The sequence below is a fragment of the Ascaphus truei genome, chromosome 4 (assembly GCF_040206685.1).
Source record: "Ascaphus truei isolate aAscTru1 chromosome 4, aAscTru1.hap1, whole genome shotgun sequence".
NCBI lineage: Eukaryota > Metazoa > Chordata > Amphibia > Anura > Ascaphidae > Ascaphus > Ascaphus truei.
Genome location: NC_134486.1, coordinates 321,630,906 through 321,653,332, shown reverse-complemented (window position 1 = coordinate 321,653,332; position 22,427 = coordinate 321,630,906). Strand labels below are relative to the sequence as shown.

General features: G+C 40.8%; 1 protein-coding gene across 2 annotated transcripts in view; it reads left to right on the top strand.

Annotated features, from left to right (window-relative positions):
- MEI4 (meiotic double-stranded break formation protein 4) overlaps nucleotides 1-22,427 on the top strand; it is a 342,746-nt gene that overhangs the window by 65,765 nt on the left and 254,554 nt on the right. For both annotated transcript variants that reach the window (XM_075597973.1, XM_075597974.1), the window contains exon 3: nucleotides 1,840-2,399. In XM_075597973.1, the coding sequence (XP_075454088.1) occupies nucleotides 1,840-2,399 (560 nt within the window). The remainder of the gene's footprint in view (nucleotides 1-1,839; nucleotides 2,400-22,427) is intronic.

Below are 22,427 nucleotides of genomic sequence, written 5' to 3'. Positions count from 1 at the left end.
GAGAAGGTGTCGCCAGTTGGTTCCTAGTAATTAAATTCTTTGTGTCATGTAGGCCAATAGGAAGCCACAACGGATTTAAAAATTTTGCTTCCAATAGAGGGTATGCTACTGGCGGCACTATCTCTGGTAAGTATCTTGGTGTAACGCTCGGCCTGCCCACAAGCCAGATGAGACCCCGGGACTGAGGTGGAAAGGAGTAATACCACACACCTGACAGTAGACGGGGGCACGGCCGGAGTGTGGAAGTCCGGGTAACAAGAATATTAAATGATACCGTACTTGACAGCTCAGGCGAAGAAGGGTAAAGTTCGTAAGCCAAGGGTCGTGGATTGGAGAGAGCAGCGTAGTAGATTGTCCGTGAGCCATGTCCAGGGATTGTAGAAGTCTGCAGCGTAGAAAGTCCAAAGGGTTCCAGAGAGCAGCGTAGTAAGGTCCAAAGCAAAACGTAAAATCCAAGGAGGTCAGCAGAATTTACAGGAACAGACACTGAAAGACAAGAGAGGCCACGCAACAGCAGACAGCACCAAGGTACAGAAGCTATGCAGAGCAAAGAGGAAGTGGTGAAGGGGAATTAAATAGGGAGCTGGGACCAATCGGGAAGGGGAGTGACGGAGGAGCGGCACGGGGAAAGGCCTGATAGGAGAGCAGAGTGTGAGAGTTTGGAACCAATAGGAGTGAGGGGAGGAAGAGAGGAGTGGCCTGAGTAAGAGTCAGATAGGGAAGAATTACCAGAGGCTTTGGGAGTGGTCAGAGTAAGGGGAGGAGTGGAGGGACGGACAAGGGAAGGAACAGAAAGGGAAGAAGGACCTGGGAGGCGTAGCTGATGGGGCAGGGGCGTGCACGGTACGTGCGCCGCGTCAGAGGAGGCGGAGAATAGGAGAGACGTACTGGGGGGTTTGGGAGTAGTCAGAAGAAGGGGAGGAGCAGAGGGACGGACAGGGGAAGGGTCAGGTGGGGAAGAGGAACCTGGGAGGCGGAGCTGACGGAGCAGGGGCAGAGACATGCAAGGTTCGTGCGCCGCGGGGGCGGAGTCGGGCACCAACTAATGGCGGCCGGGGTCCGCGCCCACCCGTAGGGGTGACGCGCGCGGCCTGGAGGTGCGGGGACAGCGGCCTGTAGCGGGGAACTCCGCCGGGGACCCTGAACGGCCTGTAATAAAGGTAAGGAGGCGCTGGACGCCCGGTATACCCGCAGCGCGGATTCTTACACTTGGGAGCCAATGAGCCCCCGGAGCTAAAAATTAATGCGGTTCAGCAGTGGAGACCCCCGGTCTCCTACCTATGTGAAAAAGTGGGGTCACAAGAGAAACTGCTCTTTTAATGTTCAGGTTAGACCTTTGTTGTTCTAGAATACTTTTGCGAGTGGCTCCTCTGTGGAGGCAAATAATTTGTTTAATACATCTGCTTTCAGCCTTTACTCCCAAAGGCATTCAAAAACAGGACTGTAAACAGAAAGGGTTACTGTATTCATCACAATGTCAGCAGGACCGCACTGACCTAATGTGTGTGAAAGGAACATCATTGTCTCTCAGTATTTCCTGCTTGTCTCATCCTTACTGTATATTGGCTCTTCCTTCCTGAACTAGAATTTCTGTTCCATGTAATTCAATTCTGCCATCTTGTTCTGTTCCAGGCAACAAGTGTATCCAGAGGGACTTTATCCAACTTACCTGTAGGAAGGTTGAGCAACAGTTATGATGGGACTGCAGGAATATAGTAGTAATGGTTCCACCTTTTGAATAAACTTTCAAATGTTTAAGCTTTTTGTTTGGTGATTTTTTTCTCTATTTTGCAAAGTATGTGATTTTTCGTTCTTTCTTTATTTTATTTATTTTTATAGAAATTACAGCAACTACTGGTTTGGCATCGGAGCAACAGGAACATACAGACGATTTGGAACGAATGAGCCAATTAGAAGAAGATTCCGGGTGTGATGTTGAAGATGGAATGGGTGAATTTGTAGTGTCGCAGAGTTTGACACAGTCTGAACAATCTAGCTCAAACTTTCCATATTTTGCATCTCTTTCAAATCACCTTCCAGTGACAAACTACCCTGTTGGTAAAGAAACTTTGTCTGGTCAAACAGCGTTTCTTCAGCATCTGCTTGGACTCAGAAAGCTAACGACAACAGGAAGTCTTCTCACAGATTTTACACAGTTTGGAAATGATTGCAGTGTAGTATCAGATTCGGTGTCTGGATTGTTGGATGGCTTACTTAGCCTATATAGAAATCCTAAACCATCTGTTTCAACATTTCAGACTGAAGCAATTGGTACTTTAACAAGCCTACTCTCCGATTTCAATTTATCTAAATATGTTCTCGAAAATTGCCTCAAGAACTTTGAAGACTTTGAGAAAAACTTAATTCAGTGTATCTTATCAAACAACAATATTAATAGGGTAAGTAAAACTACAGCCCTCCCCCCACCCCCCATAGCCTCTAACAGTGACTGGCATTGAAATTGTGGATTGTTACTTCCCTGGGTTATTTAAGAAAACACATACAATATCACTGATTTGACATATAGTTCTCTTTGCTTTTTGGCTTAAGCTATTTTGGGTAGTGAGGCACTTTCTGTCTTATTTTCACAGTACTTGAAACATAAATTGCAAAAGCTTTAAATGCCACCCGGTTGCAATCAATAATACAAACAGTTGCACAATTTAGGCATAACTCTTTGCAACACCACACGAATTCCCTGATATTAAACAATTCACATAATTAATGCACTAATTAGGTGCAACAGAGTGCATTTTGCTTTTACAGTTTATTTATAATAAATATTTCATTTTTTTTTCATCTGGATGTTTTTATATTCGTACACATGTTGTACACTTATTGTAGGATTTCTTTCTTCCTTAAGTGGAATTCTTGTAAAAGCTTTATGCATCATGGAATTTTCTGCATCGTGGGGTGGGGGGCGGGGGGGATGTGTGTTTGTGTGTGTGTGTATTTATCCTTTTTATATGCTGATAATGTATGCTGCAGATAGTGAAAGCAGACAGGTTATGTATAATAAAAATACAATACTTGCGGTAAAGGATGGGAAGAAATCCTACAATGTTAGTTGTTTACAGTTTTAACGGTAGAGGATGTGCAGTCCGTTTTCACTGCCAAGAAACTAAGGAGGATAACATAACTCAATGAGGGTTAGCTGGAGGTCTTTGTGGACAAGGTTATTTAAGTTGCAAGGTAATTGTCTCGGTGGCTTCAAAAACATATACAAGATTGAAGAATATCTGGAATTTACTTGAAGACAGAATAAATGTCCTAGATTTAGCATGCCAAATAACCAAAACGGCTTGAAACGCGTTTCACAGACATGTGGCTGCATGTTCTGCCTGAAGTCACAAGACTCTAGACCACTGGTTTTGAACCTTTTTTTGATTAAGGAACCCTATAATTATGTTGTGAAATTCTGTGGAACTCCTACCCTCTCTATTAGCAAAATTGTTTGAATTATTTCTGCCGGTATAATGCTGTGCAACTGAATCCAATTCGGCACATGTTGCAAAAGACATGATTGTCAGCCGATCTTCAGGCAGAACATGCAGCCGCATGTCTGTGAAACGCGTTTCAAGCAGTTTTGGTTATTTGGCATGCTAAATCTAGGACATTTATTCTGTCTTCAAGGAAATTTCAGATATTCTTCAATCCTGTATATGTTTTTGAAGCCACTGAGATAATTGCCTTGCAACTTCATTAACCTTCTCAAGGATGTCTTCTTTCTACCCCCTTTGTATCTAAAGCCCTCTCCCGCCTTAAACCTTTTTCACTGATTGCCCCGCACCTCTAGAATGCCCTTCCCCTCAATACTCGACGAGCACCCACTCAATCCACCTTTAAGACCCACCTTAAGAGCGCACTTGCTTAAACAAGCATATGAATAGCACTGTGGCTAATACTGGACACATGATACATAAAGCTTGGACCCCTGCAGACGCACTTACCAGAACTCCCTCCTACTGTCTCTGTACGTTCTCCCTACCTACCAATTAGACTGTAAGCTTCTCGGAGCAGGGACTCCTCTTTGTTAATGGTACTTTTATGTCTGAAGCACTTATTCCCATGATCTGTTATTTATATTATCTGTTATTTATTTGATTACACGTGTATTGCCACTGTGAAGCGCTATGTAAATGAATTGCGCTATATAAATAAAGACATACAATACAATACAACCTTGCCTACAAAGACCTCCAACTAAGTGAAAACACACTCTGCACATCATCTACTGTTAAAACTATAAACAACTAACATTGTAAGATTTCCTCTCATCCTTTACAGAAAGTGTTATTAATGGAGCATTGTGGTTTTATTATACATACAGTAACCTGTCTCCTTTTACTATCTGCAGCATATAAAAAGGATAAATATATACACACACACACACATTCCCTGATGCTGAAAATTCCACGATGCATAAAGCATTTACAAGAATTCCACTTAAAGGAAGAAAGATATCCTGCAATAAGTGTACAACACGTGTACGAATATAAAAGAACATTCAGATGGGGAAAAAATGAAATAATATTTGTAAAAGCAAAATGCACTCTGTTGCACCTAATTAGTGCATGAATGATGTGAATTGTTTAATATCAGGAAATTCGTTTGGCTTTGCAAAGATTTATGCCTAAATTGTGCAACTGTTTGTATTATTGATTGCAACTGGGTGGCATTTAAAGCTTTTGCAATTTGTTTCAAATACTGTGAAAATAAGAAGCAGCTGCTTCTTCGTGGCCAGGGAGCCGGGACTTATGCTTGAAGTGAACAGACCTTAGCGGCTCCCCTGTCATTGAGAAGCTATTCACAGCATGTTGAGTATAGGTCTTATACTTCAACCAACCTAGAGCAGGGGTGCTCACATTCAGTCTTCAAGGGGCACCACCAGGGCAATACCTACTTAAGATTGTCTTTGTGATAATACAGGCTAGGCGAACAGGTTCATAGGTTTTTAACAGATGGAGACAGCAGGAGAAGCCAGAATTTGTAAGTCATTAAATTGTTACCAAATCGTCATCTCACCTACAGTATGTACACACGCGACAAGTATGAATTACACACAGTGATTCTTATTAAGCAATGCATTATAAATTAAAAAAAGAAGGTTGAATTGATATGGGAAAAAGTTACACTTTTAGCATAAATCAGTCTTGCAGAATTTTTTTTACAGCACACAAACCTTTTTTCTTTTTACCAGCTTACATTTACCCCCATTCAACCTCTCAACCACACTTACCCTTTTTCCCCCACAGTCCCCCCTCTCTCTCAAGCCACACTCTGCCCCCACACCCTTCCGTGATCTCTCACTCCTGGTCCTTAGCTGTTGAGTTGTGGGTCTGGGCCCTACCAGACGGCAGTGGGATCCGCTCTGGACAATAGCTGACGTTAAGACCAATTTCTGGTATCGCACTGGTGGGGTGGGCCCCCTGTGCCACTGAGACCAGGCCTAGTGCTCCCACCTGTCGATAACCGAACCCCCTGGCCTAAATTGGCATTCGCCCTGTGCAAGTGTTCAGATTCAAGTTCTTTTTTAAAACAATGTATTCTTCAATACATACATTTTCTGAGGTTCATTGCCAATTAAATGAAAGCATTAATTTATAAATTAGATAGAAATAGCCAACAATAAAACTGAATGTCTCGGAATACTTTGAAAAATTTAACTTAAATGTTGTTTTATTAAAAGCAAGGTTGATAAAAATATTCTCATCAGACAAACTTATTTTTTCAGTGGATTCCCTCCTGATATCAGGAACCATTAGCACCAGTGGCGTAACTACACTGTAAGGGGCTCCCAGGCAATGTAGTCATGATGTTGCGGCATGCGGTGTGTCGCGTTGTCATGGCAATGCACCACCATGTAACGTCATTTCGCCATGACGACGCTGCAACGATGGAGGGTTATTCTTAAAGGCCTGCTCTCTGCCCCGGCAATCAGCTTGATTGCTGTGGGTAAAAGCGCAGAGCCTCTGTAACCACTTTGGGGGAGGGGGGGGGGGGAGTTCAGAGAGTCTGGAGGGAGTGTCCTGACTTCTTTTGGGCCCTCTTTCCCCCATCCCCCCCATGAGCTGGGGCCCCCGGGATGTTTCTGGGCGGTAGTTATGCCACTAATTAGCACTGCCACTAATTAGCACTGCATCAGGTTTGCTTTGTATACGTTCTGTCACTACAGCAAAGCATCTTACAGTTGCAACAATTCCCTTACATACTGTACAGATGGGAGATTTAATAGCTGTTAAAATAAATGTTATGCATATATTTATCAAGCTGTGGGTTACTGAATGAATAAAGGTCAATGCGTAATGCTAAGACGAAAGCCAGGAGAAGAGTAATGAGGAATAATGAAAGGTACGTGTATAGGGACCCACAAATAAATGCTTTATTGAAGACAGGTACTGGGTACGTATTCCTAGATAGTGAACTCCCCAGCCATGTAGGTAAGTATCCATAACCACACCAGGAATCATAAACATTTAAAGTACCCTAGAAAGTACCTAAAGTCCTGAGATCCATAATTGGGAAAACATGTAGCAGGCAAGTTACTCATTTATGAGGCTGCAGTGTCCATGTAATCGTGAAGTGGGGGTCCTCACGTGTTCAGCCATCCAGTGAGTCAATGTAACAAAAAGGAGGAGAGGAGGCAGAGCACTACAACAGGTATCCAACAAATAAATGATCAGGAGAGTGTGGGTCCCATAAAAAAAATAGTTATTTAATGGTCATGTAGAAAAAAGAGGGCCAGAAAGCCCTACCAACGTTTCACGCTACACAGAGCGCTTTGTCAAGGTATACATATCCAACTTTATTAACATATTTATAGAGACAAACTAACATAATTAACCAATTCACAAAGCACAAAATAGAACCGCCCTACCTGATTTCTAACAAGCCCATGATATGTCTAAAAAGACTCCTTCATGCATATGAGGGGATGGAAACCACAAGTCCCGCCCTCGACAACAAATCCAGAGCCAGGACAGGTCCAATAACCACTGTGGTTCGCGCTTGCGCAATAACCACACTGTAGATAGATCCGTCCTGGCAATGGAGGCCGCCCACAGCGGAAAAAATGCGGCACCACTCCCGCAGATAGCAAGTTAAAAAATCATACACCATAAGCCAGGCGCAGTGCGCTCACCTGACGCTCATAAGTCACGCCCCTAGCGACCAATCCAGAGCCAGGACAGCTCTGTCATCCACCCAGGTACGCACTTGCGCAGTGCCTAACTGTGGGTAGATCCGTCATGGCAATGGAGGCTGCCCATGGAGCGTGAGGATGATGACGTAAACGCATGCATCACAGGGGCTAAAAAGTTTCCTCCCCTCAGACTCATAGCAGGCTCAATGTGAAACACACCAACGCCGGTACACGCATGCGCAGAACCAAATCAGAGGTCCGTAATACATGGCCAGCCCTGGGTGTCAGACAGGGAGAGAAATTGACAATATGAGTATATCAAGAAATATGATAGTGTGCTTATCATATAGAACACTCAAAACAGTTAAAAATGTATATGGTAACAAAGTAAAAATAACATTGAAAAAACCTACATCTATCTAATGAAACTTTTATTTGAATCTCTGAATAGAAGAGGTGGTATAAAAAAATATGACTGTACGATATGTACATACATACCTTATGCTATTTTACTTTCAGCTTCCTTAAATTAAGGTTCAGCGCGTACCTGGGTGGATGACAGAGCCGTCCTGGCTCTAGATTGGTCGCTAGGGGCGTGACTTATGCGCGTCAGGTGAGTGCACTGCGCCTGACTTATGGTGTATGATTTTTTAACTTGCTATCTGCGGGAGTGGTGCCGCATTTTTTCCGCTGTGGGCGACCTCCATTGCCAGGACGGATCTATCTACAGTGTGGTTATTGGACCTGTCCTGGCTCTGGATTTTTTGTCGAGGGCGGGACTTGTGGTTTCCATCCCCTCATATGCATGAAGGAGTCTTTTTAGACACATCATGGGCTTGTTAGCAATCAGGTAGGGCGGTTCTATTTTGTGCTTGTGTATTGGTTAATTATGTTAGCTTGTCTCTATAAATATGTTAATAAAGTTGGATATGTATACCTTGATAAAGCGCTCTGTGTAGCGTGAAACGTTGGAAAGGGCTTTCTGGCCCTCTTTTTTTCTACATGACCATTAAATAACTATTTTTTTTATGGGACCCACACTCTCCTGATCATTTATTTGTTGGATACCTGTTGTTGTGCTCTGCCTCCTCTCCTTCCCTTTGGGTAACTGAATGACCTAAAATATCAACTGTTCATGGATGGTCAGGTCTTTTACAATTGAGATATAATAACCTAATATATCATTCAATTCATGGTAAGGCACTACACACTGAAGGAAAGATGAAGCAGTTTATTTTATTAGAGCTAAAAGAACCCCTGAATGAAAGTATTTCATGACATCTATGAATTTGAAAATGGATGAGGCATACTGTACTTCTAAGATTAGTGCAATTCAACAAGCAACAAAAGAAACAAAGACCAATCCTAAGAATCCTAATATGCAGACACTGTGCTTGAAATGACTGATGCACTCTACTGTACATACAGTATCTGCATCATAACTTGTGTGGCACTCATTTTAACATTAGAAATAAAGAAAAAAAAATGTGTATTCAGAAACTAGGATTCCTTGCATTCTGTGGGAAATTAAGCATATATGAAACATACCACTGAGGATTACTCTTCCTCTTCTTTGTAGCCCTTTGTCTTGAAACCATATTACTTTTTCATATTCTTGACTCGGAAGTAATTTAAGTCTCCGTACACTTACACCTACAGCTGTACAGTTTTGCTTTAGCCCTGTTTTGTAAGACATCCACTGAGATTTAAGTGCAGTTTATTTTGGCCTTTGTAACTTTGAAGTATTGTACATAATGAACAAATGCAATTTTGCCCACAGTTTATTCTCCTGTGCACCTTGACGGCATCATGATCATTACAAAATCCTTACTGAGTTAACAATGTATTCTTTTTCTTCTTCTTCTGAACTTCCTTGACAAAATGAACGGCTTACCATTTTTAGACACCTCAAGACAAGGAAAGAAGCAGAGAGAGAGAGCTATTTCTCAGTGTGCTTGGTAAATTAAACAATGCTCATAAATTATTGGAATTATTCCAGGAGACTATACAAAAGAGCAATCTAAGTCATGAGTGGCATGATTGGGTAATTAGCTGCAACTCGGATCCTCAAAAGTAATTGGAAAAAAGTAATTTCAGTTCTGATACATACATGCAAGCATTCTGTCAGCACAAAAATACAAAAGGTGTTTTATTTTCCTTTTTATAATAATGAGCTTTTCTTGTACAGCGCTGACAGTGTATGTAGTGCTGTACATAGACTTTTTGCAGACCCAAGTCGCTGCCGTGCAATGCTTTACTAACCGCTAATGTAATCCAGGGGTTAACCCATAACCACCCACCGAACGGCAACTACCCCTATCACCCACTCCCTCTATCCACACACCTCCCAACGAACTACTCCCTCCCCCTTGCACTAGACTAATGGGCAATATCTCTGTTAGCCAAATGTGGCTAATCGGGCTTGTGTCCATTCAAAAGCAAAAAAAAAAATACACATTCAAAATATAATTACTAAAAATCACATAATAAAATACTTTAAGGATCTATAAAAGTCGGCTTTTATATAGCATTGCAGCAGGGGGTCTCTGGCGCAGAACCCCAATTATTTTCTTACCTCCAAAGTAGGTGCCAGTAGACACTGAGAAAACTGAGCTTTAAAGTTTAAAGCTCCCACGTCACATGGGAGAATAGGAAGCCGCTGTGATGACGCAACGTCTTCGTATTGGCTCGTAGGGCACGAGATCTTTAAACAGCAGCCACTACATGATCCTTGGCAGCCGAGGAGAGCACCTACTTCAGAGTTATGTATCTCCGGAAGCAAGGGGTCCTTGAAGCTGAAATGAATGGGGTTCAGCACCGGAGTCCCCCTGTTTAAATTATATTTATATACATACATACTGTACACACGCATATCTCCACATGTGTGTAACCTCTTCTCCCCCCCACCCCTTGTGGGTTTACTTGTGTATTACAAGGGGTTAATCGTAAGCATTAGATACTAAGTTCCACCCTGTGGTGACACAGGGGTATACAAGAGAGTTCTAGAAGGTTAGGTTCCAATATGGCAGGAGTAGAGGTAGGGAATATGTTCCCACAGTTATAGTATAGATCAGGCCTCCCTATTTATTGTGTTGCAGTTAGGGACAGTGCACTTTATGTTAGGATCCCATTTTATAGCCATAAGAGAAGAGCATGTCCCAGAGAGGGAATGCAGACATTCCGCAGTGGGCAAAGCAGGGAAGGCCCCAGGATGTCAGGGAATTGACCCTACAGTACAAGCGGATCCCCATCTACAGTATTCATAACCCCTGAGGAAGTAGCAGTTCCACAGCAGGACTGGAGATTAATAGTAACATACAAAGAACAGGCCAGGATCTCAGCAGGGGACCGCAGTAACGGGGACCAATCGGATGCTGCTTAAAAGTGGGCCCGGTCCACAAGATTAAGTCAGAACAGTAACAAGTGAATGTACCTCCCATGGGTGTTAAGAGTGAGCAACAAGGAAAGAAATTACGGTATGTATGAGAAAAAGGCACAACCATGTCAATCGTATTGTAACGGTGACTGCAGTGTTCCTCTGGACTCCCATCTTTTTCAGCGTCTAGCCGACCACAGAAAGCACTCTGAAACAAGGTAAATCTATACAGATGTTCAATACACAGCTACATTGATGTAACCTCTCTGGGGAGCTGGGCAGTGTGGGTTATATATACACAAAAACATTTGCCAGTTGGATTCGTATTGTAAACCATACATCCATTGCTTGTCACTGTGAGTACCTAGGTCCCCACAATAGGCATAGATAGTTTATATTGGCAATCAATATTGACCTGTAATACAATCAGGTATGTGCTGGGCTCTCCTAAGAAGGCCAGTAGGTAAGTATGGTTACTGAAGAGGCCACATACGCTGTCTGAAGCCTAATGAAGAAGAAAGAGAGAGAGAAAACAAGCCAGAATAACATAAATACAGAAGAATACTTCAATCAATAAAGGACAGAGGACTTTGTGGCAAATTGAGGATCCAACGTTGTAGCCCCAGGATAGCACTGATTACAAGTAGGCCGCTGGCCTGGATTTATTTTTAACTTTTTCTTTGCCACCGGGCTTTGGATTTATTGTTTCAGTTTTTGGATTGCTTTTGATGGCTTTTGGGTGTTTTGTTTTTGGAAAAAACAACAACATTTTGGCTTTATTTTTGTTAAATAAATCCTGACACGGTGTAATATGTCATGTTGTTGTTCATCTGAGGTTGTATTTACCTAATTTTAAGACCTGCTAAGGAACAGATGATTGTTATGATGTCCTGATATGTAAAACCATGGAATTCAAAGAGGGTGTACTTCCTTTTTCACACAACTGTAGATTGTATAGTTTAATGTCAGTAAGTTGTCCAATTTGTTTTACAGGTCACCATGGATTGCCCATGTGGCTTTCTGGGTCCCCATTGAGAGGGCATAGATTGTCACTGTTGCAATCAATGGCTTTATGTAACAATTTTTTTTATTGCTTATGTAGTGTTTGTTTTCTAAATATATATATATATATATATATATATATATATATATATATATATATATATATATATATATATATATATATATTTATATATATTTTTTTTAATGGCCAAAACCCCTACTGGCCATTAGTCTAGAGGTGGAGGGGGTTAGGTTCGTCGTGGGTGGTAGAGCTTAACCCCATGATTATCTTAGCTGCTAGTAAAGAATAGTTTGTTGATATTAAGCCCTTTTTAGCCTTCTTGTGGTCAGCTAGTCATGGAAACCCATAACTAGGTGACCACTTGAGCTACTAAGAATGAATATGTTCTGTAGTGTACCCAAGAAAAAAAGCACAAGTGCGCACCAAGGTAAGGGTATAATAATGTAACAACACTAATATAGAAACTTACATATAATTAAAACTTAGTTCATCTCCAGGTCTAAGCGATATTTTCATCTGTTAGGCTCCACCGTAGATCAGGTAAGGGGGCGATATCTAATTCCTTACAGATGACAGTCCCGCGCGCTGGGGCTGACTCAGAGGCACTCATTGCAGTTTCACCTCCGCGTGTATCGGCGTGGTGTATGATGCAGTGCGCATGCGTGGGAAAGAAGCCCCCCGTAGCTGTCCGGGGATGCCTGTTCGTTGAGGGTATGCCTGATGAAGTATACCAGTTATACGAAACGATTCGCGAATTGTGTAACCAGCTTACCTTAATCTTGGTGGCTGGCATACACAAGTGTTTTCACTCCGGTCGCGATCCCTCAACGAACAGGCATCCCCGGACAGCTAAGGGGGGCTTCTTTCCCATGCATTTGTACTGCAGCATACACCACGCCGATACACGCGGAGGTGAAACTGCAGTGAGTGCCTCAGAGTCAGCTCCAGCGCGCAGGACTGTCATCTGTAAGGAATTAGATATCGCCCCCTTACCTGATCTATGGTAGAGCCTAACAGATGAAAATATCGCTTAGACCTGGAGATGAACTAAGTTTTAATTATATGTAAGTTTCTATATTATTGTTGTTACATTATATTATTATACCCTTACCTTGGTGCGCACCTATGCTTTTTTTCTTGGTTGCCTGGTTCTGCCGACAGAGTCTTCCGCCGGGATCCATCTTTGGAGTGGGGGGAGACACTTCGAACCACAGGAGCTGCAAGAGGAAAGGGGAGAATTTACTTTGCTGCATCCATAGGAAGCAAGAGCGCGGACTGAACATTCTTTGACTGATATTCTGTAGTGTATTTTGATTTTTGTCCGAATAACAAATCTCCATTGAAAGAGGCCGACTTTACTAAATTATCTTCATGTATTCTATATACATGTACCCCAGAGTTTCTAGCCTGATAACCAGATTTTTCCATTCCTGCGAGTCAAGGGTCCCAAAGCCACCCAACAACTTAATTGAAAACCCTGGGCAAGTAGAAAAATTTAAATGTATCACAACACTATTGTATTAACCCATTAGAAACCATAGAGGTCATGAAAGGTATTCATCATGCATGCCGTCATGTCTCCTATGGTACCTCATGGGTTAATGCTCCTAATTGGCTAGCTAACTACCCTTTACATGCCCTAGAGGAGCGGTGTTAACCACCCACCCAAGGTCACCTACATCCACCTCCAAACAGTAGGAAATAAATACGGAAATACAGAAAGAAGGAAAATAACGGATATGGAAAGAACTATAAAACATTGCTGTAAAAATATTATTTTGTAGCTGACAGGCTGGGTTATATATGTAATCCATACTACTGTCTGAGCAATGTTACAATGAAAAGGAATAAAAAGAAAGTGTTGTGTGAAGATGAATGAAATAAGAATATACCATAGCTGCACATTCCAGAAGCAGAACATTGTGTATGATGCATTTTTTTGCTTGTATATAACTCTGGGTAGCAGAAGAGGAGTACTCTGGTCCAGGAGGTTAAATTCAAACCATGGGCTTAAACAAGAAGGTTTAAAGTGTTGTAACCTACAATGTCACAGTTGTTCCCAGATACTAGGCTTTCACAGTACCTGTAGGCATTATATACAGTTATTTTTCACAAAGAATGTGAGAAACTTCAGGGGTCATTCTGAAAGTCTGCAGGCGGCAAAACCTCTGATAAATCTGGTACAGTATTTTCACAAAGGAAAGCTCCAATTGGTCTCAATGGGAATATGGTGTTGTCTGGTGCAGCATATTATTCACCACACATGGAAGTTGCTAGATATATTACTCTAGTGCTTTTACATTTTTTGACTTTCTTAGCATAAAGCTTCGCTTTGTTTCCTAAATCTGAGAAGGACTTACCCGGTGTAATGGATTTACAAGAAACAGACATTCATTTTAACGACCCTATGATTTTTAATTTTAAACAATTTTTTTTATTGCTTTTGCTGTTGGATGACTGTCCTAAAAGATCTTTCAGAGAACATATATTTAAAATGGCACTTTTACGTTTAATATTAATAATAATAATAATAATAGTGTACATACTCAAATTAAATCTTATGTTTTTTTTTAATTAAATGAGTTCTGCAGTATTAGATAATACTGCATTTTTTATTATTCAACTCTAAAACTCATTAAAAATGACATTAAAAGAGGCAATCCAAGCAGCTTAAAAAATAATTTGTTTTGTTTTAATATATGGAGCATTTGATGATCCTGTGATCGATCAGCAAAATCCTGCTTCCTATGGTTCACTAAGATTTTCCACCCGTAGCTGAACGGGAGACAGCGCCGGACTCGGAAGGCTCTGTGCGGTGTTATAGTACACCCGCCCACGAAGGGGAACTCGCACTTGGTGAATTACATCACTTCCGGGTTTTACATCTCACAACAAGGATGCCAGAAGCAACCATTATGTTAGTCACACAATCAGGTTTTTTACACATAACAGTAGTACCAAAATGATTGCCAGGGTAAGAATGGAGAATTATACATTGTCATATACTTTACATGTAAAAAAAAATCAAATAATGGTGCACAGTAGTATTGCTGCTTTTAACACATTGATTTTGATAGTCCCTGAAATAGTCCCTTTGTGTGAAATGAGCATTGGGTTGACATGACGTATGAATGACCAATGTGGCCGCATAGCTCTCTCACATTGCAGCAGGCAGAGAGGAATATTCAGAAAAATAGATGGAGCTATATAATGGGAGAGGGAGTGGCTCAGTGAGTAAAGACTCTGGCACTGAGTTTGAAGCAGGGGAACCTGGTTCACTTCCTAGTGTTGGCTCCTTGTGACCTTGGGCAAGTCACTTTATCTCCCTGTGCCTCGGGCACCAAAAAAACATAGATTGCAAGCTCCATGGGGTACGGACATGTGCCTGCAAAATGTCTCTGTAAAGCGCTATGTAAAACTATCAGCACTATAACAGAACATGCTATTATTATTATTATTAATGACATGGACAGTTGATTCAAATATTTGTATCTGTGTTCTCTATGGTAATGTGAGGTGTTTTTAAAAAAAAATTGAATTAGATGTGAATAAAAGTTGTATTATGAAAAAACCCACATTGCATCGTAGACCATAGTTATCATATTTATTCTTTTCACAATATTGTTCCTCTGGAATTTCACAGGCATTGATAATGTTGTAATGCCCTTTGAAGTGGTCAATTCTAAAGAAATGCACAGTAAATTAATGTATCTGCTTCGCTCACTCCCCTCTTCTCACCAGACTAGGCAAACTACGCTGTTTTTTAATATAATACCTTTTCAATAGAAAGCCATAGACGAAGCTGCGCATAAGAAAACCTACTTCCATACCACCCTGAAAGCACCCAATCCGTCTGATCTCGATAGCTAAGCAGAACGGGGCCTGATTGACACTAGTTGGGAGACTGTCTGGGAATTCCATGTAGGCTTTTTGTGCTTCCAATATACCAATATACATGGTGTTCAATTATGTTCCCGACTGCAAAATACAACTACTTGGTTCTATCACTAGGTTAAACCACAGCCATGGCAACACCCATGACCTAACACCCTCTAAAGTAGTTCTGCACTCCTGTCCATAACTGGAGAAAACAGATATGAAATCCTCTTTTCTAAAATATAGCCAAACCCTTTGCTAAATAAACATTCAGTAGCACAAATTATATTTTCCTGCAGTGTGTCAATTTGCTGCTGCTACAGGCAAGCTACAGCTGCATCAAATTAATTGTGAGGTACTGGCAGTTTTCTCGGTGATGGATTTTTGCAGCATTCCTGAAGCCCTGGCAATCCACGGTCACAGGGAAAGTTACTTGGGGTACATCTATTTTTCACTTCTCTCCTACATTCTTTGGCCTTTCCTCACCTCTGAAACTCCTTGGTCTGCAACATGTGTAACCGGGTTCGAAAAACAATTTTTTTTTTTTAAAGAAGCAGTATATGCTGCACAGCTGCTAAACCTCATCCACACCAACTTCTCACGTTACCTCCGTCAATCCCTTGAAGCAGGGGGATAGCATATAGGATTGCCATGTGTCCGGTATTGAACTGGATTGTCCTGTATTTGGATACTCTGTCTAGTAAAAAATGAGAGGTACTGTAATACTGGACATGTATGTGTCCGGTATTTTCCTCCCTGGACGCACCTTTCACCATTGAGTCCAGTATTTTTGGAGAAGCCACCTGGCAACCCTAATGGTATATATTTTTTGTACCAGTATATGTTATCGATGTAATATTTTGGTTGGATATACTGTAATTGTCTCTCACCCATTGTTCTGCACTGCCAAACAATTTGGCATCTTATAAACAAAACAAATAATGATTTAGTCTCAACAGAATTTTCCTTGTATAACACCTCACAGGCAGTACAGGTTTGCAGAATGAGGATTTACGAAGACTTTTTTATAGTTTGGGTCTTATATACACTGTCTATTTGATTACTCTTTGAGAATTCAATTTTGTTCACAGTCACAGCTTATAGATCTAATCAGCATCGCTGTATGAACATCATATAAAGTGTGTTTTTATGGAAAACTAAGTGGAATATATTAATATTAGCAATGCAGTTTGTGTATTTTATGTTTATATAGTGATTTATTTTCCCTGTAATATACTGTACAGCTGTTCTTTCCTTTTTGTTTATCTCATTGTCTAAAAAACTACTTCTAAACGACTGAGCGTTCCAAACTTTACATGCATTTCATTTAATGACCCTGTGTCTTAATAGAATGCTATTTCTATTACTTTACGTACAGTACATAAGGGATTTTACTTTTGTTAGTGACCAAATGAACTCAAGTGTATGGAACATGTTTTTTGATCTACAGGACAGTGGTTAAAAGCAATTTGTTAACCGCAATGATAATTACAGAAATTCCATAGTTTATCCATGATAACCTTCTTAAATCAAAACCAATATTTTAAATAGCCAATAGGGTTTATATTAACTACATTTCATGTCTTTTAAAACAAAATGATTTATGAATTAGACAAAGAAACGTAATTAAGAGTCAGGATATGTGAAAAAGAAAGTGAGCTAAATTAAAGGGGATTACTAGAATCAGGTGTTTAAATAATTAGGTAGATCTTCAGGTTTGAGTTTCGGAGGCCCCATCCTATATAAAGATTAGAAACTTTGTGAGTTTGATCTTCACCATACCAGTGTGTGGAAACACGTCATGCCACGGTCAAAAGAAATCTCCTGAGGGCCTCAGAAAAGTAGTTATTGATGCTCATCAGTCTTAAAGGGGTTGCAAAACAATTTGTAAGGATTTGGCGCTCCACTAATCCACTGTTGGACAAATGTAGAAAGTTCAAGACCACAGTCACTGCCCAACTGGTAAATCGTCAAGCAAGTCACAAAGCACATTCAAGGATCCGCAAGCCACTCCCGCCTTGGCTAACGTGAGTGTTCATTGCTTAACTATCAGAAAAAGACTGAACAAGAATGGTATTCATGGAAGGGTAGCCAGGAGGAAACCACTTCTCTAAAAAGAACATTGCTGCCCGTCTTCAGTTCGCCAAAGAGCACGTAGATGATCTATTAGACTTCTGGAACAATGTTCTCTGGACAGACAAGTCAAAGGTAGAACTTTTTGTTGAAAATCAAAACTGTGTTCAAACAGAAGAACCTCATCCCAACCGTCAAGCATGGTGGTGGGAGTGTTATGGTTTGGGGCTGCTTTGCTGCCTCAGGACCTGGGTGGTTTGCCATCATTGACACAACCATAAATTCTGCATTGTATCTGAAGATTGTAGAGGAGAATGTTAGGCCATCGGTCTGTGAGCTGAAGCTAAAGTGGATCATGCAGCAAGACAATGATCCTAAACATACTGTACATATCTTTATCTATTGTTAGGATTTTCACATCTAGAATGTGATTAGATCTTAATCTAAGTGGTTCACAAACTTTTTCCGCCACTGTATGCTGTTTACTCTTCCCAAGTTTGCTCTGCAAAAAAAAATGTGATCACAGTTTGAAACCTATTGTACAGTACACAGGAATTTGAAATATTTCTGACCTACGTTAACAAATTAGTTGTCTTTCGTATTAATGACCTTGATTATTACTGTATATATTTGTAGGAGAAAAAAGGAAGAAATCACAGGGCAGCAAAAATCAATGTTCTCTAGCAAGCGTATAATGACCTACAATAAAATAGAACGCTGTGACATAATACAAAATACATTTTGTAAAAGTAGAAATTATGCTACCATTGGAGTCTGTTTCTGTTCATGACCATGATTTGCAGAGTTGTCCTGTTACATATGGGGTGGGCAATTTCAGTCAATGAGGATTGGAGTTTCCCACCCCTGCGTTAGATGTACTAGGAAAAAATGGAAGAATATCACAAGGAAGTAATCTTATTTACTTGATAAAATAAATGTCCTAACCTCCACAAGTACGGTGGTGGTGGCTTCTCCTCCTGTGCTGATGATTGAGCTTACTTACTATGGGGTTATTATACTGTACGTTCACTTAAAACGTTAAAATGATAAGCAATACAGACGAACCCTGAAAGAATGGGGACACATACACCAGGTTTTTTAAATAAATTGTAATTAGTACAAGTGTATTAATAATCCTCTGTGTCTGTCTTTTGCACTCAGTTATGCAATACTTAAGTGCATAAAGAGGCAATCCCCCCATGATGCCCCCTCCCGTGTCCCCTTTAACTGAACTGAGGAGGTCCCCGCTGCTTATCCAAGGAGTCCTTGCTGCTGATCCGTGGAGTTTAGAGGGCCCTGAATCACTCTGTTCCTGGTAAAATTGACTTAAAGGAGCAATCCAAGCAATATTCTACGTGTTTTGGTTTTTAAATAAGTCCGTTCTGTAGTATTAGATAATACTTACTACAGTTTTTTATTTTAAAATTAAACTTTTAATGCCATTTTTAATGAATTTGAATAGACTGAGCATACTTTGATTTCTATAGCAGGTTTTAGCCCAATTTCCCAGCAGTGCAAGATCTTTGTAATACTTTCCTGTTTGTGATGATTTATTACCAATATTCTCAGCAGTTTCAGCAGTGAACTGTAACAAAAGATAATGTTACCTTAGTAATATAAGGATACATTGTAGCTGCTGAGTTACTGTACATTGAATGAAGGATGGATTTGAACCTGAAAGGCAGCCTGTAATAGGGGAGTTATCCCTGTTCAGGTAATGTATCTCTAATCCAGCAGTGTGGTGGTTAACTGCTGGTGGTCAATTAACAAACACCACCTGCCTGATTAGATGGCTTAGAAAAGCCTGTCTTTTGAGACAGGAAGTGAGACTCCTTAGCTCACACCTGAGCTGAACTTGGAGACAAACAGTCTTGAGCCCTGCCAGAAGAAACAGCAGAGCTGCTTTCAAGACACAGGGGAAACTTCTAAACCTGAATGCTGACACACCCTGAGGAAAAGGGAGCTGAACCAGGGACAGAGAAGATTTTCCCTCCAAACCACAAGGAACAGATAAGACTTTCATTTATGAGACTTTCTATATCTGCTTATTTCATGCTATATGTTTGGGGCTGGGAGACATGCTTATCTAAGGGAGTTGTGAACTGCATAGTATTTCACTAGAAATACTCCCAAGTGAATAGAAGCTTTGTTTACCCCTTGTTTACCCCTTGTTTGGATGGTTTCCTGATGTTAAGGAAACAGGCGCAATAAAAGGCTTATTTAATTTCACTATAATCAGTCTCCCTTGCATACCTCTGTGAGCGTCCGCCTACACAGCCATTTAGTGAACTAAGTTAGATTCTGGGAAGCAGGATCTTTGCTATCCGATCACGGGAGAACCAATCGGTCAATGCTTAAGTAATTTGTTTTCAATAAATTAATCAAAGGCTGCATATATTAAAATAAAATAACAATATTTATTTATTTTTTAAGCTGCTTGGATTGCCTCTAAGTTTTTGTAGTATCCTGGAGAAACTATCAGGGTCACCAAGTGAAAGCCGCAACGTCATCTCTCAATAAATACATCATGTATTTGTTGTAATTCCCCCATTTTCCTTTTTTTTTTAAAGTATTTTTTTTTATTGCAGCATTTTTTTCCCAGTGTGTTTGTTCTTGTTTTAAGTTATGTAAATTTGTCCAGCCACTTTTGTAAACAAAAGCTGTATCTTAAAGAATTTGTTGTTTTTTGTCAGTTTTTCGGGTCGTCTCTGTGAATTGCAAAGAATAAAGCACAGCTGGGAATGAGCGCTGTACTTTGTACTTTGATTGGCCCCTCGCTGAAAATGTCACTTAATACAGACTGTCAAATTCAAAGCAACAATCTGAACTGATGAACAAAAGTAAAACGTGCTTTGATGACTTATGCAAGCAAAAAAGATGCCAAATGAATTTACAACTTTTTGTTTTTAAAAGATATATGCAGATGTACCCAATGAAGGCTGATGAGCAAATAAGTTTGAGCAATTCACTGTTTGCCAACGGTTAAGTGAAAGGGTTTTAAAAAGGGCACCATGTCATACCCAGCACATCATAAGGTCCGGCACTCTAAGGCTGAGTCCCCGCTGGCGCTGCGCACACTCATGCTTGGTGAGTGCTCCAAGCATGAGAGCCGGGTGTCCTCCGATTTACGCAAGCGCGCGCGGGGGAAGAAGGGGGAGCGGCAATGCGGGCCTGCTGAGCGCGCGGGGAAGTATAGTTTTTTGTTTTGGTAAACGCCGAGCACGGGACAGCGTGTGTGCACGAGCACGCACCGCTTGAGCGGGAACTTACATACATATATATATATATATATATATATGTAAGTTAACGCGGCAAGTGCAGCCCGCTCAGCGCTGGCAGGGACGTACCCTCCTGGCACCTGTTCTCTGCACAGCGAGGACTGACCTGTTGTTCACAGCTGCACCGGCAATAGAGCTCCCCAGCAACATCAAAGCTCAAAAAAAAGGCAGCAATGGTGATTGACAGAACAAGTCACTGCTGTGCAGGGAGCTGGGAGGTTGAGGGATTGGCGAGCAGGAGGCAGGCGTGTGAGGACTGGGAGTGGAGCTAGTCAGCCAGCCGACACCCCCCACCCCCCCCCCCCCTATCCACGAGCCTAGCAAAACTGCTGGCTTAAAAAGATTCTGGCGGACTCCTAAGTATTTTAAATTTTGTCCACACCTGCATACAGCGTATGTCATGCTGTAAATGCATCGCTTTCTGGGGCAGATCGCGTTCATCGCTCAAATAGAATGTTGAATATAATCAGAACAGAAGTGGAGTTTCCTGCACTTCCGATCACGTGCTAGGTGGAGCCTGCCTGCAACAATGTGATTGATCGACTAAACTAAGAGTTAAAGTGCAAAGAGGAGTAAAAGTGTTCCTCCGGGAATTTTCTTTGCAGTATTATTTTGGATTTCAGTTACCTTTATGATTTTCTCGTCTTTGACTAAGGCGGATATTCTTTATGAAATTATATGTTCTATGTGCATTTCTTTAAATGTATCCCAGAAGAACTTTTGGTAAATGGAATTTGTCACACGTTATTTTTTTTTTGTCTGACGAGGGATCTTTGCAAGGTTAGGAAATAGAGAATAAGAGCTGTGATCTAGGGCAGCACTTAATGCATACAGAAATCCATCTAGCAATATTTCTCATCTATTTTCTCTTTCTCCCTGTAGCACTTATGATTTGGTTGCCTAGCAAACCCCTGAAGTGATTGTCACGCGGAGACAATTTTCTATTATAGTAGCTTTAAGGAGTTGCTAGGCAGCAAACAAACACATGGACTGGATGTAAATTTAAAAGGGTGCAAGTGTGAATGATAGTGTATTAAACAGTATTTAGTACATACTGTAAGTCCTCGTACATATAGTTGCAGATGCCCGATTGTTTATTCTTCCCCATAATGTACAATAATACAATTAAAAAGTCACCCTCTCCAACCCTCTTATTTCTTATACATTTTTTGAACGGTGGGATTTCTACCTGAAAACTGAGCCATAAATTGAAATGTCAGCTAACCCTTCCACTTGGTGACATTACTGGGCTTCATAGAGCCTTATGTGAAAAGCTCAGGATAACCGTTTCACTGATATGACTGTTGGAAGTCTGGATGGAAAACACCTCTTTGCTTACTGATGGGGAGTAAGCAGCAATGATTACCATATGAACACCCTACTGCAGGTTTTAGATCTTTGTAACAAATTCAAATAAATAAAAGCTTGAAAAAAAAATACAAGTAAGATTGATAATCTCATTTAAAGGGTTTCTTTCACATGTACAGTATTTCAAATTCAATATAGGACATTCTTGGGAGTAACAGTACCTTTGAGGCAGGTTACTTACCTGAAATACTAATTTGGTCTAGTACTGTAAATTGCATGAAGTCAAGTACTTCCGTCCTTCTTTTTTTTTTTTTTTAATTGTATTATTATTGTCGGAAAAGTTTAGAAGTT